Genomic DNA, 15964 nt, shown 5'->3' with positions numbered 1-15964 from the left:
ATGGCATCCACATGGGCCACTCTGCTGATCAACCCACAAAAGGGGGTAGCTCTTGGGAGACGATGCTGTAGTAAGAGCATTGTATTTAGAAAGGCAGACTACAGGGTTCAAGTTCCAACAGGTGCTAACTGTGACCTTGAGCAACTTATTCAGATTCTAAATCTCAGTACCCAGTTGTGGGGTTGAGCACATATAGCATGTTTAATCTATTCCTGTCATATAGCTGCTGGTCAAGACGTGTTAGTCAATCGTCCCTATTTACCAGGCGAAAGGTTGGACCAAATACTACTGCAGTTCCCTCTTTCAAAAGGGTTAAGTGATACTTGTTGAATTCTATAACCCATTTTCCCGTGCTCAGCAATGCAGGGGTTATAAGAAGAATAAGGTTACTGGGGTTATAACTAACAATACCCTCTATTTTATCTCTTAGTGTAGTAGATTTTCACACTTTTAATCTGCTAAACCACCCTGACAAGCAGGTGGTCTTGTTCTCACTCAGTGGAGCAGACAACCGAGGCCCAGAGGGTGTAAGCCTTGTGCCCATGCTTGCTTCCCAGGCAACTCACCATGGTTGATGCAGATCTTCCCCCTGAGATCCAGTCTCATTCCTCTCCTATGCCCCATCACCATGTCAGAACAGTGTTTATAGACCTCCCTAGCCTATGCTTTTCCCTTCTGCGATTCATACATCCACTATGTCACATTCCTCACAAAGCGAGCAACAAGGGTGGGTCATATTATGCAGTAGGTTTAAAAAAAAAAAAAAAAGTAAACCCACTGTGTCTGGAAAGAAAATAAATGCACCAGATAAAACACAGGTGTTTTGGAAGTCATCACAGAATTTTATGTATAATGAGCCATATTACAAATCATAATACAACAAAGATTTAAGTGTCAGTGGCAGATCAGGCATCTTGCAAAAGTTACATGCTGAAAGTCTAACTTTACAATCATAGGTTAGAGAACGGGAGGCAATTTATTGGACACATTTCACATTTTCCCCATGAATCATTAAATATTTAAGCACCATAAAATTCAAGCATTTCCCATGGATGTGGCAGCCAGCCTTGGTGGTTTAAAATGCATTATGCAGAGTTTCTGGCAGATAATAACAGTGACAATTGCAGAGTACTGATTTTTAATGTCAATTGTTTGTTCCCTGCAGAACCTACAGATAATGTCCCTGCAGGAAATTGTGATTTTTTTTTTGTGGTACAGTAGCTTTGAGAATTGAAATAAAACAGCATTCTCAAAGACATTAAGAACTGGCCAGTTATAAATAATTCTAATCAGTAATTTATATGCCCTGTGAGAATCATAATAGAATTCTACAGTGTAAAAAAACACAAGAAATATTTTTCATATTAAATAGTTTATTTTAAATAAAAGATGTGATCATAATAAATGTATGATGACTGCTATGTCTTCTAGACATATTGACTGCTAGGCAGACAACCTAACTTAATTTTCAAAACAACAGTAGGTGTTATGTCCCATCTTGGAAACGAGAGAAATAAAACTCAGGGAGTTGGCGGAACTCACTCAGGGTAACACAGCTGGAAAGTGATAGAGCCAGGTTCAAATTTGGATGCAGCCAACTCTAAAGTCCTCATCTTTGTAGTATTCTGGCAACCACACCAAGCAGAAGTAACAATTATCAAGTTATTCCAGCAGCCAATAGGAACTCTAAGCCAGTAGGTTTGCTCTATTATAATTTATAAGTGGTTCAGAATAACAGGCCAGTCCATCAGATATTTTTCTAAGCACCTATAACATGTACATGTGTGAATTGTTTAGAGGTGATTTGGTACTACAAATCTCTTCAACCATGAGGGGTCAGAGATTACAGCATACACTGTCATGTCATGCTAAAATGAAAGGTCTTCTCCCAGCCGAATCTTTCAAATCTCATGATTTCTGAAATTTCAATTTGTAAAAAAGTAAACTCTATTTTTGAGGTGTGAAAAATGATGGTTAAAACTCATAATTGGCTTTCTGGCAATAATCTTATGAGAGATTGTGGGTAGGCAGCTATGTATAACATTCAGATATTTTGTAATAAATGATTTATGCTTACTACCATTTGGTCAACTTGGGATCATGTATGAAGAGCACATCTAATGCCCAGTGACCTTGTGGAATTGTCACTGGGAAGAAAAAAAAAGATTTAAGTGTCAGTAATGTACCCTGCTTTGTGCTAGGCACTGGGTAGACAAACCAAGCAAAACATGGTCCCTGCTCTTGAAGGTGTTGCATTTTAGCAACGGAATAAAGAAGTGCACTGAGACATCAGAGAACAAAGATGACCGTGGAGAAAGGACAGCACCATCTGTTGTGCAGCGAGCAGCAGAAAGGAGTCATGGTCCCCATTGAGGAGTTCACACATACCCCAAGTAGGTGTCTGCCAGGTCAATGGACCTGAGGGGAAAGACACCACTGATGGACAAAAAGCAGGAGCTGAGGCACAGAGGTACTCTGCATGTTTGCAGAACACCTTGTGGTGTTCACTGTGCAGGAGATACTCCCAGAGGTAGGGCTCAGCGTGCCCACTGGAACTCCCACCCCATGCCAGCTCAATCTGATTTCATTAAGGGAGTCATTAAGTGGAGTCATTAAGGGGGTTTTAAGCCAAAGGATAACAAAATCAACTTTGGGTGGATCTTAGATGTCGATGGAGATGTGAAATGAGAAACCAGTTGGGACTGTTACTTGCAAGAGCAAAAGTAGAAGGGTGGAAGCGAGATAGCAATGTGCAGGAAGGGATGACGCAAGATCCAGTCGGAGGAGTGTGAGAGCAGGACGAACTGGCCACTTGTGGCGTGGAGGCCTGTGTGGAGGGATAGGTTCCCTTACCACTAGGCACAACCCAGAAGGGAGCATCCTAGTCTGCCAGCTCCTGCCTCAGCAGTCCCCATTGGGCACTCTCAGTGCATTCAACCAATCTGGGGGCCTAGGGGCCTGGGGGCTTGGGGGCTTGGGGGCCTGGGGGTCCGGGGGTCCTTGGGAAGGAGATTGGGATAGGAATCATTCCTAGTAATGAGCAAGAAGAACTTCAAGGCTTTACTCCTGGCCTTCACAGAGAAGGGATGTTTAAAAGCACAGTGATATATATCCAGCTGAAGACAATAATGACAAAATAATATGGTATTCTATTTTCAGAAGTTATTTTTCCTATTAGCTTGCTCTTTGGCCATTTAAAATACTTTTCAGAATCAGAAGGTGGCACTTGTGTTGCATTTAGAGAGGGCTGTTGTGATATCCATATTCTGAACTCCCTATACAGGTTCTCTATATAGGAAATCTTCCTTAGTTCAGCCTGTAGTTCATGTTAACATTATGAAGCTAATTCAGATCATATTCAAATATCACAGTTAAAGTGTTTAAAATAATGTAACAAGTAAATATATGCTTCTCATGTTCTATTTGTCACCCTTACTTTTTCCCAGAAATCATTCTCACACTAAGTTCATGATAAACAGACAAACTTTAAGAGGCCTGAATTTTGGTAATAGTTAAAGGTTTTAGGAACTGAAAAGTAAAAATAAAGTTGACAACAGCTTACATTTCAGGCACTGAAAAATACTTAGTATGGTATATAGTAGTACAGTTTTTTAAAGATGGCTCAAATAAACTTGGAAATATTCTGCTACATCAAGAAAATATTTCATCTTAAAATGTACATTTTTCTTCTTACCAGAAAGTATTCTTAAAATAAATTGCCATTCTGAGGGCAGTCCGTAGCAAAACCCATTTGAAATGTGTGCTGCATGGAAGAGCTCACTACTAATCAAAATTTGGCAAAGAAAACAGTACTTATAAACAAAATTTTAATTGAGTTTTTCTTCTCTCAATTATTTTTAAGTGCACTAAAATGAGTGTTACTCTCATGAGAAATTTCTTTAGTTTTCCTCAAAATGACATTTATTTTTGGTGAGGTAGGCAAGTTTCCTAAAAATCTTTCCTAAAATACCTTTTGATTTGTAGGATTAAACCACTGAGCTCCTAGCAAAACAGAAAGCAGACCTTTTGCTATTTAGAAAACTTACTCATTACAAATTGATGTGTCTTCTAAATTTGTAGAGAAAACGTGAATGCCAAATGTCAAAGTGCTGCCTTGGCACAATACTGATATAAAATATGAGAGAATATTTTTAAAATTGGAAATATGGGATGCCCCCGGAGAAAACCAATCACAGGAACATAAAAGCCAGATTATAGATCGTCTTTGTTTCCTTTAAAGAAAGGGCCATGCTTGCCTGGTGGGGTGACCCCAACTTGAATGAATCTTCTCACCTATGTTTAATTAAGCCGGCCCTTCATTTTCTCCCAAGTGCATAATGATAGCTCTGTCACCTCCCCGTGCGAGCTGCCATTATGTGCATGGAGGAAAAGTGGCCGCTATGATCTGCAGGGGTGCTCTGGGGGTTCTCCTGGGGAGGGGAGCAAGATGCTTTGCAGGGCCTGTGTCCCTGCCTCAGTAAACCCCATGTGGCTCCGGGCCCATTAGCTCTGAGGACGTGCTGGACCCCGACTGGGGAAAGGCGCTCTGTTTGGAAGTTCACAGCAATGGGGAGTCCGTTTTTGTGAATCACTACCTTAATATACATTAATAGCTTTTAGGCCTTTAATCCCTTGGTGAATATATTTTTTCCATAATTACTACTTTTCAAAAGGGTTGCCAAAGAAGGCATTTCTATTCTCTGAAAAATGCAGAAGAGAACATAATGTTTCATATTCATCTGTGATGTGTTTATGCTAATGTCGCATCTCTAGAATACAGCAACTGTGGGCCTTCCCGGCATAATGGTTCATTCTGCTCTGAAATGAACTGTGAATGCTGGCAATGTGGATTTTTTTTTAATCTCTTTGGGTCATGGTTTTACAATTATTTAAAGTGCATGGAAAAATAGATTACAGAGGAAATCATTTTGAAACATTGAAAATCTCTACTTTCTAGTTTCATTTGCTGGCCTATTTATTCATTCCCGTAAAATCCATTCCAAAGCCCACTATATTATAGGGTAATTGACTTCAATTGTTTGAGGTGCTATTAACCAATGAATGAAGTTTTCAGTAATGTGATTTGTAATCTCGCCTTTATCATCTACTTGCCTTCCTATGAATTAGCATATTTTAAAATAAACCAGCTCTTCCATCAGCCTCCATAAAATAAGAATATCTGGGTTCCATCTAGATTGGTAGGTCCAAACAAATCCATGCATGTAGCACATGCTTAATCAGCAAAGGGCAGAGGGAGGAATTAGAGGACCGTGGGAACAGATAGGTTGAGACTAAAGGAATAGCAGAGTTTAAAATGAGCACCATTAAATCTCTTAGCACAGCTCAGATAGTCTTGGCACCCCTTCTCTGCCCCTCTCCCCACCCCTGCCTCCCCAAGAAGTCCTCCTGGCCACAGGGAGGCGACATTTGCAGTCTCTAGCTGTATTTCACGCAGACCTGGCACCTGCTGATTTTCTGGCGCTGGGCCTGGCTTTCTTTTAAGGTGTCTGGTGATGGGGCAGAGAAAACTTGCAAGTCTGGTGGTACCGTTGTCAGCCAGAAGCTATACTCATTTGCAAAGAAGTGGCACGTGCCCTGTCGGCCTTGGCATTCGAGGAATGGTGCCGCTCTGAAGTCTTCCAGGCAGCTTCCAGGAGACATGAGGGCCTGCCCTCCTCCTTGGTCTCCAGCTCCTGTGTGCTACCCAGACAAAGAGAGCATTAGAACTCAGACACTTACAGCCCCAGACCCCATCAGTGATATGCCCAAGTCAGTGCCTGATTTTAACATTTTTCCTTAAGTTATTCAATAAAGAACAAAACACAAGTTGGGTTACACCCAAAATAGAGCAAATTTTGCCGGTAACTGATGTAAATGCCTCTTACAGATTCTACCAAAGTGGTAAGAAAAAAATTAACTGACAGTAAATCAACAACAGTTTCACCCCTGCATCTCAGTAGGCTGAAGCCTTTAGGGCTGTCGTCCTTACTGCTGTCTGCACAGAGCACACAGAATTACTGTGTAGTTCAGACCAAAAGGGAAGCAGACGGTGTTAGAAACAGCAGGTGTAGCAGGGTTCAAGGGCAGGGGACTCACCATGAGGAAGGAGTAGCCAATCCAGAGGCTCCTCCAGGCTCGCGGGCATGGGGGGATAGACTGGTCCTGGCTGTGTACCGCCACCGCCTGTGCTGGGGCCTCACACACGGCACAGCGGCTGATATATGGGCGGATCTCCTCCTCTGAGAGCGGCATCATGGGTAAGGGGGCAGCGCTGGCCAGCCAGTAGGATTTGTCGTTTCTCTGGGCGTAGTGGCACACTTGGTGGATGTTGCAGTAGGCAAAGGGCAGCGTGCTAAATATGGGAAGGCAAGACCCAGCCAGACCTTGGGAGGGAGGAAAAGATGTTTGAGCATACAGCGCAGGTGTACCCAGTGACCTGTCCATCCCATGATGTTCACAGACATGTTTTCTGATACATGGATGCCCTTGCCAAAGCCTACCTCTGTGGTGGCGAAACCATTTCTGCCACCCCATGGCCCTGTGGGACAGCCTTTGTCCTCTCACCCTTTCCTGTGGAGCCCACAATGGGTCCTGAAGCTTATGGCCCTGGTGAAAGGGATAAGCAAACGGGCTGTGAACAGATGGCAAGACAAGCCTGGTGAATGAGAAGCACGGGACACCTGGACTTGAGGGAAGAACAAATGGAAGGAGTTGTTTTAAGCTACATTTGAAATAGGAAAAGGATTTAGCCAGGGTTGGAGGTGGTAGTGATGGCCATTCAAAGGAAGGCCAGAGGTATGGAACTCAGAGAACCTGGAGAACTCAAAGAAGTTGACCAGGGAGGGCAATGGCAGGAGCTTGTGACTGTGCTGATTGTCTCAGGGCGTCCAGAAAACAATCAGACCAGAGCATGCAGGCCTTGTCAATCTTGTTAAGGAGTTTGGGTGTTATCCCCAGTGTTCTGTACAACTTTAGACCAGGGCAGGAGAAGTAAGACTTCTGGCTAGACCAGGCAGGAAAGAGGCTGCTGGCACAAGGGAGAGGGACAAAGAAGAAAATACTCATAGGTCAAAATGTTAAGTATTACGTCCTCCTTTCCCCTGCACTCATGAAACGAGGCCCTTATGATAGGAAAGGCAATGACACAACTCCGTGGGGGAAAAGAAGACAGACATTTAGTAGCTGTCGCCCTGGGGCTGCACTCCTGACCACCCTTACTAACAGCTGGGGGCACGGCCAGGGAGAGCACTGCAAGACCACCTCACCGTCCATGGCCCCAGCTGGTGGGTGTCGTCCACTGTCTTGGAGACAGTGTTTGCCAGCACCCAGGGAGTTACACTCTTGCCCTGAAACTGCTTCCCAAAGCTTACAAGTCTACTATTGACAATGGACAAGGAGCACCCACAGGTGACCTCAAAATCAAGTTCTGTGATTGAAAAGCAAATTGGGCCGGCGCCGCGGCTCACTAGGCTAATCCTCCACCTTGCGGCGCCGGCACACTGGGTTCTAGTCCCGGGCGGGCGCCGGATTCTGTCCCGGTTGCCCCTCTTCCAGGCCAGCTCTCTGCTGTGGCCAGGGAGTGCAGTGGAGGATGGTCCAAGTCCTTGGGCCCTGCACCCCATGGGAGACCAGGAGAAGTACCTGGCTCCTGCCATCGGATCAGTGCAGTGCGCCGGCCGCGGCGGCCATTGGAGGGTGAACCAACGGCAAAAGGAAGACCTTTCTCTCTATCTCTCTCTCTCACTGTCCACTCTGCCTGTCAGAAAAAAAAAAAAAAAAAAAGAAAGAAAAGAAAAGAAAAGAAAAGAAAAGAAAAGAAAAGAAAAGAAAAGAAAAGAAAAGAAAAGAAAATTGGAGTAGGGCAAGCAGTTGATGCTGGCAAGTGCCATGACCTAGCCATCAGGTGCTGCCCGTGCACCCTTTTACAAATAAAACAGGAGCTAGATAATAACTACCCAGAATGCATCCCTTTGGTACTTCAGAGGATAGCAGATTAAATGAAATTAGCTAAAAATTACCATGGTAGTTTTGGAAAAATAAAGTAATATTCCCATTGAAGATCAGTAATCACTCAAGATGTGTTGAGTCTGTAAAATTAATCCTAAAGCTTTGTTCAAAAGCAATGGCCACATGATCACAGGGTTTGTCCATACCAAGGTCTTGGTTGTGAGCCTTCTCTTGTCCTTCCAGGTACAAGAGGCTATACCCAGTCCAGAGCCTGGGCATGCCCATGGGACAGGCAGGTTCTTGGTCTGTCTGACTGTGGAGGACGAGGAGGAAGCCACTGAGGTAACCAGGGCCAAGCCCTTTGGGGCCAGGGTCCCCAGTAGGACCAGGGGGGCCTAGAGGAATAAAGAAAAAAACAAAGCAAAGTTTAGGGAGTTCCATCTAACAAATGGCCTGAGCATCTCTGCCCTCGTACTGTGCTGAGCACTCAGGGAACAGAGGGAAGCATCCTCCCCACACAGATGCAAGACACACAAGCACCGCTCATCCAGCACAGTCCACTCTCCTCATCCACAGCCTCTGCCCCCACCGTCTCATCCAACTTCAGCTCATATTTTAAAAAAAATTACATTTGTCTCTAGTCTATTTTCTTGTAAGTATCCCTTAAATAATACAGTATGACAACCATGTGCATATTCTTAGATTTAAAGTGCACAGAAGGTATCTGTAGGTTCTATGTAAATACCACATCATTTTGTATAAGGGATCTGTGCATCCATGGATTTTTAAATCTCCAGGCATCCTGGAACCAGTCCCCCAGGAATATGGAGGGGTATCTGTGTTTGTTCCAAGCAAGCTCTAGGTTCTTGAGCTACATGAGCTTAAAAACACATAGCAGGGGAAACTCCTGTCCTCCTCAAGGCTGAGGACTGACATGCTGAGCAGGGAAGATCTCAGAGGGAAAGGACGTCCCCAAGACTGGTCCCCTTGCCTTTGCACACTGATGGGCGCAGGGGGCCTGAAAGCCAGCCTCCCTCACAGCTCTGATACATTGTAGGTTCCATGCTGAGTAGGGTAAGGTTTTGGGACTCATGAGTCTGCCCTTTGCATATCTTTTATAAAGGAGGGAGATGGAAGGAAATCCTGTCTCTGGAGTTCTTGTTGGCATGCAGGAAGTGACCAGTTCTACAAAACATGAGCTGGGTCTGTCTCCTGTGACACCTCACAGGGTCTGACTTATTCAAGAGGCCAGTGGCTGTTTCTAATTGCCAAAGGCAAAGATGAAGTTAGACCTTCAAATCCAAAGGTGTCTCATTTTGGTTTCTGCCAATCTGTTTCTGCAAGACTGACAGGTTCTCCACGTCCACACTGTGAACCTGAAATTGCAAAGTGGGGTAGCTGGGGACTGCATCAGCCCTGCCACAATTTTACAAGTTGAAATTTTGGATCTGGAGGAAAACAGAGTGTAGGGAACATTGAGCCCACATGCCTACAGGCAACAGCAGGCTGAAGCCGACTTGCAGCTCTTAGAAGTGAATGCCCCTTTGCTGCAGAACCCACTGAGCCCTCCTCAGCCTCTCCTACCCATCTGCAACCTGGTATTGGAGTCTACGCCTCTCACCGGTCTCCAAAGATGAGATCCTGTCATGGAGTCTTTGGGTCCCCTGTGCCTGACATGCTACCTGGTGCATTCAATTTCAAATACCTAGTCTGAAGAATCATTCAAAGGGTCTTAAAGAGTTCTCAGGAAGGGCTGGCACTGTGGGACAGCAGGTTAAGGTACTGCTTTGGAACACCTGAGTCGCAGCTGCTCCACTTCTGATCCAGCTCGCTGCTAATGTGTCTTGGAAGGCAGCAGAGGATGGCCCAAATGTTTGGGTCCCTGCCACCCATGTGGAAAACCCAGATGGATTGCTTGGAACCCGGTAGCAGCCTGGCTAAGCCCTTAGTGTTGAGCCTTTTGGGGAGTGAATCAGTGGATAAAAGATCTCTCTCTTTCTGTCCCTCTCTCTCTGATGCTCTGCCTTTAGAATAAACAAATCTACTTTTAAAAAAAGTTTGTGGAAAATCATGATAAACTATGCATAGATTTCAAAATGTCTTTGTGCCAAGATAAACTTCTCTTTTAACCCCATTTTTCCCATAAGCTTTCTGAAAGTATTTTCATGTCTCAACCCCTCTTACCTTGACCAAAACACACTCCCCAATCTGTTGCAGTAAGAGCCTTCTATTCCATAGGAATGCATTGGTGGTTATAGGCTAAGATGACGTGAACTCAGAGGAGTGAAGCTCTAGCTGTAGAGAGTGAGCAGCACCCACTGCCCCCAGACCCACAGAACAGAGTGTCTCCAGGTGATCCCCCAACAAACAGGCTGACAGAGGCTCACAACCTTGAGCAGGCCTCTTCCGATGAAGTGCAGCACTCTGGGGAAACACCAGACAGCCTCTCCCAGGCCTTGGGCTAGCTTTTATGATGGCTTAGTGTCAATTAGCATAGGAGAGCCTTCTGCTCTGTTCTCTTTGCCTTTGAGGCCCTAATGCCTGCTGAGTAGGTATCCGAGGCAAATGCTTTAAACAGGATCCCATTTGAAAGGCAACTAGAGAAGGGTCGGAGAGCTCATATACAGTTCCCAGTGGACACTGTCAGACAAAAGAGGAGAAACTGAAGTTCTGTACCTGGTGCTCCAGGGCGGCCGGCTTCTCCAGTGTCACCTTTGTGTCCAGGAGGCCCAGGAGCCCCAGGGACTCCATCCCTGCCCCTCTTGCCGTCCAGTCCAGGCTCTCCTTTGCACCCTGTGTGAAAGGTCATGAAGGCGGTGGTGAGAACAGCCATGACGTCTGCAGGCAGCACTGCCCGTGCCAGCCTGGGGCTACCTTCCCACTTGGACCCGGCAGCACCAGCTCACTAAGTCTTCCCGACCATGTGGAGTGTGGGTCTCCGAGGCTCTGAGGGGTCAGTAGCTTGACCTCACTTCAGTCAATGAGCCCATAAAATGCTGGGCCAGATTTTTTTAAATTTTATGTAAGGTATACAAATTTCATGTATTTCATTTATACAGATTTAGGAAGACAGTGATACTTCATGCCCTACGTTCCCTCCCATCCACACTCCCACCCTTCCTCTTCCTCCTCCTTCTCTGATTCCTACTTTTAATTTTTGCAAAGATCTATTTTCAGTTTACTTCATACTCATAAGATTAACCCTACACTAAGTAAAGGGTTCAACCAATAGGATGCTAAGCCAAACCAGGAAGTTGCTGAAAGAGAGGTTTTCACATTTTCTTTATATTCTTAAACCTTTTCCTTTTTTTTTGAAATAATTAGCACCTCTGTCTTTTTTAATTAAACATTATCATTCATAATCGTTTTTTAAAGTCCAGATGGAGAAATGAGTGAAATCTAGTAGTATCCAGTTGCAGGTCAAGTTAAATTTGGAACCAGGTGAAAAAAAGCAATTTCTTAAAACAGCTTTCCATCGAGTCCCTGCAAGGTGCCAGGTGCCATGTCACTCCTTTCCATGGGTGGGGAACCTTTTTTTCCTGCCTAAGGCCATTGGTTATTCTTAAAATCATTCACAGACCATACAAAATTCTCAACTTAAAAATTATCTTGCCCTATATTTATTGAGTTTAGAGTTCCACCTGCAGTTGCCTTGGCAGGAATAGACCAAATGATTCCACAGGCCTTATATGGCCCATGGGCTGCACGTCACCCACCCCTGCTACATGGACTATCCATCTCAGTTTTCACAGTGACAAGCTAGTGGGACATTCTCAGTCACCTGCTCCACAAGGAAGCAGACAGGCTCAGAAAGGCCATGGAGCAGATCATGCACAGAAAGGAAACTTTGGCCCAGGGAGGCTGAGTGCAGAGGCTGCACCATCTCCCCCGTTCTCTGCCTCTGGACCAGCTCAGGGCTTGGCGCATCATTAAAGGACTTAAGCTGTGCACCCCTGGAGCACTCGTGCTAATCCTTACATATCTGGTTACTTCTCTTTGTCAAACATCAATCCTGAGCCACAAGCTCTATTTGGTCAGCATAGCAGACACGGTTACCATCCTTGGAGCAGTTCATCGTCATAAGCCCTGACTGCCCAAATAACTAGTCCTGTCCAGGTATCCAGTCTCTGTCTGTTATTCATTCTCTCTCTCTCTCTCTCTCTCTCTCTCTCTCTCTCTCTCTGTTATGAATTAGCCTATGGTGGACCAATTTGCTTGTCCCCTGACAAAAAAAAAATAATCATATATCAAAGTCCTAACTCTCAATATCTCAGAAAGTCTTATTTGGAAATAGGCCCCCTAAAGGTATGATTAAGTTAAAATGAGGCCATCAAGGTGGGTCCTAATCCAGTCTGACTGAGGTCTTCATAAAGAGGGCAGCAGGACATACAGAGTCATCAGAGACGCATGTCTTGGGATCGTGCATAGGAAAGACCATGTGAGGACACAGAGCGCAGAGCTACCTGCAAATCAAGGAGAGGGGCCTCAGGAGAAACCAGACCTCCAGCTCCTTGATCTTGGGCTTCTACCCTCAGAACGGTGAGGCACTGAGAGTCTGCTGCTTAAGCCGCCCTGGCTGTGCTATCTTGATAAAGCAGCCCCAACAGACTTTTTCATAGCCTAAAACCAACCAGCAAGCCAGAGACTCACTGAAGGGACCGTTTCTCTTTCCTTCTGCCTTGGCCTTCCTGTAGGTGTGTGAAAAAGAGGGTGCTAGTCAACCTCTGGAACTCCCCAAACCACCTTCCTACCAACCCACCTCAAGGGACCAACCTTACTCATGAGGTGGGTGCAGCCCATAAAATAAATGTTGACAAGAGACACTGGCCCAAAACCTGGGCCTTGACACACCAACCCTACCTTGGAGAGAAGGCACAGAGGCTAAAGGAGGTTTGGTTTGGCTTGGAGAAGCTGGAAGAAACCAGAGGCTCTCCCTGTGCCTCTGTCGGCCCAAGCCGGGCCCTACCTGCATTCAGCCCTAGTGCAGGTGCTGACTTGCCAGGGGCGTCCCTGACTCTTGTACTTCCCCCACCAAGCACCTGAGCAACATCACAACGACACAGGCTCTGCTGCTCCTGAGCACAGACGCCTTAAGCAGTTGCAGAACAGAACTGTACCTGCCTCAGTAGATCTGGGTAGTGCCGGGGAGTCTGCGTTTTCAGCCTGTCCCAGGTGATGCTGAGGCTGCAGGCCCCAGGGAGCCACACACCTGGAGGACCGTTGTTCTAGATGATTTAAAATGTAAAACTCTTTCTAGTGAATCTGTTCCTTATGCTATTTCCCTGTTATAATCCGGTTTACTCATCATCTCATTATCTAGGAAGAGATTTGTGACCTACTGCTTATCACCGTGAGAAGGTGCAAACACCTGAAATCAGAGGGGTCCTTGTCTGTAGTCCCTGGCCAGCAGCATGGACTGTGCATTTGTGAAAAATCAGGAACCTCAGAGCCCTCTCCATGTCTCTTGCAATAGCAGCTGAGGATTTGGATGCTTCCTGGACTTGAGAACCAAGGCCCCAGACGTTCTTTGAAACTTTTCCTTGCCTGGGGCTGGTGCTGTGGCTCACTTGGTTAATCCTCTGCCTGTGGCGCTGGCATCCCATATAAGTGCCGGGTTCTAGTCCAGGCTGCTCCTCTTCCAGTCCAGCTCTCTGCTGTGGCCCAGGAGGGCAGTGGAGAGTGGCCCAAGTGCTTGTGCCCCTGCACCCAAATGGGAGACCAGGAAGAGACACCTGGCTCCTGGCTTCGGATCGGCGCAGTGCGCCGGCCATAGCAGCCATCTGGGGGGTGAACCAACGGAAGGAAGACCTTTCTCTCTGTCTCTCTCTCTCACTAATTCTATCTGTCAAATAAATTTAAAAAAAAAAAGAAACTTTCCTTGCCTGTGTCCAGGTTAAGTTGCCCTGTTCCATATTCCACCCTATCATTTGAGAACTTTCAAGCCTTCATTTTCTGCTACCCTGTTGCTCTCACGGGCAGGGCCTGGCTGCATTATTTTATTTTCCGGCAGAACAGCTGGCACCAAAGACATTGATTAATAATTTGCAAATGTGCTGGTTAAATAAATGATGGCATCATCATATTTTGCAATACTGGATGGCTACTACAGATAATATTTCAGGAAAACATGAAATGACACAGAAGTAACAGCATGTTAAGAAGGGCAGTTTACAAAGAGACGTGTATTGGATGGTCTCTTCTTGAGAATGCACAGACTGGGAAAATGTACAGGCGATTGTGCCTTCTAAAAATGTGTTTCAGTCCTTTGTTTGCTTTTCTTTTTCTTACTTTTTTAAAAGGAATTTCCCCCTTTACCAAAGGACCACCCTGAAGCTAATGTCACCATTACCCATCTCTGATGCACCTGCTCCTTTCCCTGCACACAAATGTTTCTCCACATGGTGTGCTTGTACCCCACCCACTGGGATATTTGGCAATGTCTGAGGCATTTGGGGGCTGCCTCTTGCATAAATGGGGTGGAAGCCAGGGATACTGCTCAACACCCTCCAGTGCACAGCACATCCCTGCAGGATTCAGGGTTACCTGGCTTCCAATGTGCACAGGGCTGAATCTGAGACATCCTGTCCCATCTGCAGGCTACGTTCAAGGGTGATGTATTTGTTCCCCAAATATTGATCAAATATCTCCCATGACCCAGGACTCAACACTGAATAAGACAAAATCCCACCCTCAAGCTTCCTGCAGCCTTTACAGCAGGGGTTGGCAGGTGACAGTCTGCAGACCACCCACTGCCAGTTCTGTAACCGCAGTCACATTGGAACACACTCACTCCCTCGTGCGTCATCCATGGCTGCTTCCATGCTACGCCCACAGAGTCACAGCAGAGATCATCTGGCTCCAAAACCTAAAATATTTACTCTCTGGATCTGTTCAGAAAACATTTTTTGGCTTCTGATGTAGAGGGGATGTACAAAATAAACCAGTAAAGACATAAACCTCTGGTAATGCAAATATGACAATCAGGATTATAAGTAGAAGAGACACAAAGAGCAAAGCGAACGGTGCCAGCTCTGGGTTCGGGATTCTAGCAGTGAGCACCCCCTAAGAGGGGACCTTGAAGTTGAGGAAACACTGATGCCATCCATGTGAAGGGTGTATGGCAGAGGGAACAGCATGTGCAAAGAAAGACCTAGAGCAACGAGGAGGGTATGGTGCCTTTAGGGCTTACAGGAGTGGGGCATGGCTGGGGATAGAGTTTGGGATGGGCCCAGAGAAAAGAAAGACAACATTTTAGGTGCTTGGATTTGTTCTTGGAGAGTGGGGAGGTGGTTAGCACAGGGACTGTACCTAGGTGAACAGGCAGCTGTCTGGCTTCACTCTGCTCCCCTGCCTGTATCCAACCTCCCTTAGCCACCTGAAACACATGCTCCTCAATGCCTAAAAAATTTTTTTCTACTATTATCAGCCTCAGAGGATCCCACAACCATTCCAGCTCTTCCCTCAGTGCTGGGTGAGCTGTTCCATGCGGCTGTCCCAGTGTTCAGTGTGCTGTCATCACACTGTCATACCCTTTGGATTAGAAGTGAGCTCTTTTGGAGTCCTCTCTGCCCCCACCCCAGTGCCTGGACTGCATTTTCCACGTGGTCACCATGTAGGAAGTGAGAGCAAAACGTCTCGTCCTCCCCGTCTGGGTGGAGCCCTCCCGTTCCCAGTGTCTGGACAGGAACCTCCTCTCCCTGGATGGTGTTCACAGATGCGAGTTGGCGCAGCTCTTGCAAGCAGGTTCAAAGAGAATCTCAGCAGTGTTGGAAGGAACAGAGGGCCCAGCGCTGAGCTCAGAGCATTCTTTTATCTGTCTGCTGGACAAGATGATTCCAGCATGTGGCCACTAGCTATTCTGCAAAGAGCCAAGTGCTGACAAGCTGTCAAGCTCATGGGTTTGTCTGTGTCCTTGCATTGACCAGGCAAGCAGACATTCCCCCTGATGTGTAGCCTTACAGGGAGGTCGCCTGATCTGGGAAAAATCCCTATGCCAAGATGTTATAAGGTAGGCTTT

The 15964-nt window shown here is 46.0% G+C and overlaps 2 protein-coding genes across 8 annotated transcripts in view; one reads left to right on the top strand and one right to left on the bottom strand.

Moving 5' to 3' along the window:
- Positions 1–15964, top strand: part of RHBDD1 (rhomboid domain containing 1) — a 224936-nt gene that overhangs the window by 170390 nt on the left and 38582 nt on the right. The gene's annotated exons all lie outside the window — the stretch shown is intronic.
- COL4A4 (collagen type IV alpha 4 chain) overlaps positions 4842–15964 on the bottom strand; it is a 184696-nt gene continuing 173573 nt past the window's right edge. The window contains exons 46-49 of the mRNA XM_017343169.4: positions 10624–10740; positions 8154–8342; positions 6097–6383; positions 4842–5700 (exon numbers count right to left, since the gene is read on the bottom strand). Of these exons, the coding sequence (XP_017198658.3) occupies positions 5437–5700; positions 6097–6383; positions 8154–8342; positions 10624–10740 (857 nt within the window). The 3' untranslated portion in view covers positions 4842–5436. The remainder of the gene's footprint in view (positions 5701–6096; positions 6384–8153; positions 8343–10623; positions 10741–15964) is intronic.

Source organism: Oryctolagus cuniculus, chromosome 3, assembly GCF_051225735.1.
Source record: "Oryctolagus cuniculus isolate XC-2025 breed Fujian yellow rabbit chromosome 3, ASM5122573v1, whole genome shotgun sequence".
NCBI classification, from domain to species: Eukaryota; Metazoa; Chordata; class Mammalia; order Lagomorpha; family Leporidae; genus Oryctolagus; species Oryctolagus cuniculus.
Note: the sequence above shows the minus strand (reverse complement) of the source record. Positions and strands in the feature narration are given on the sequence as shown.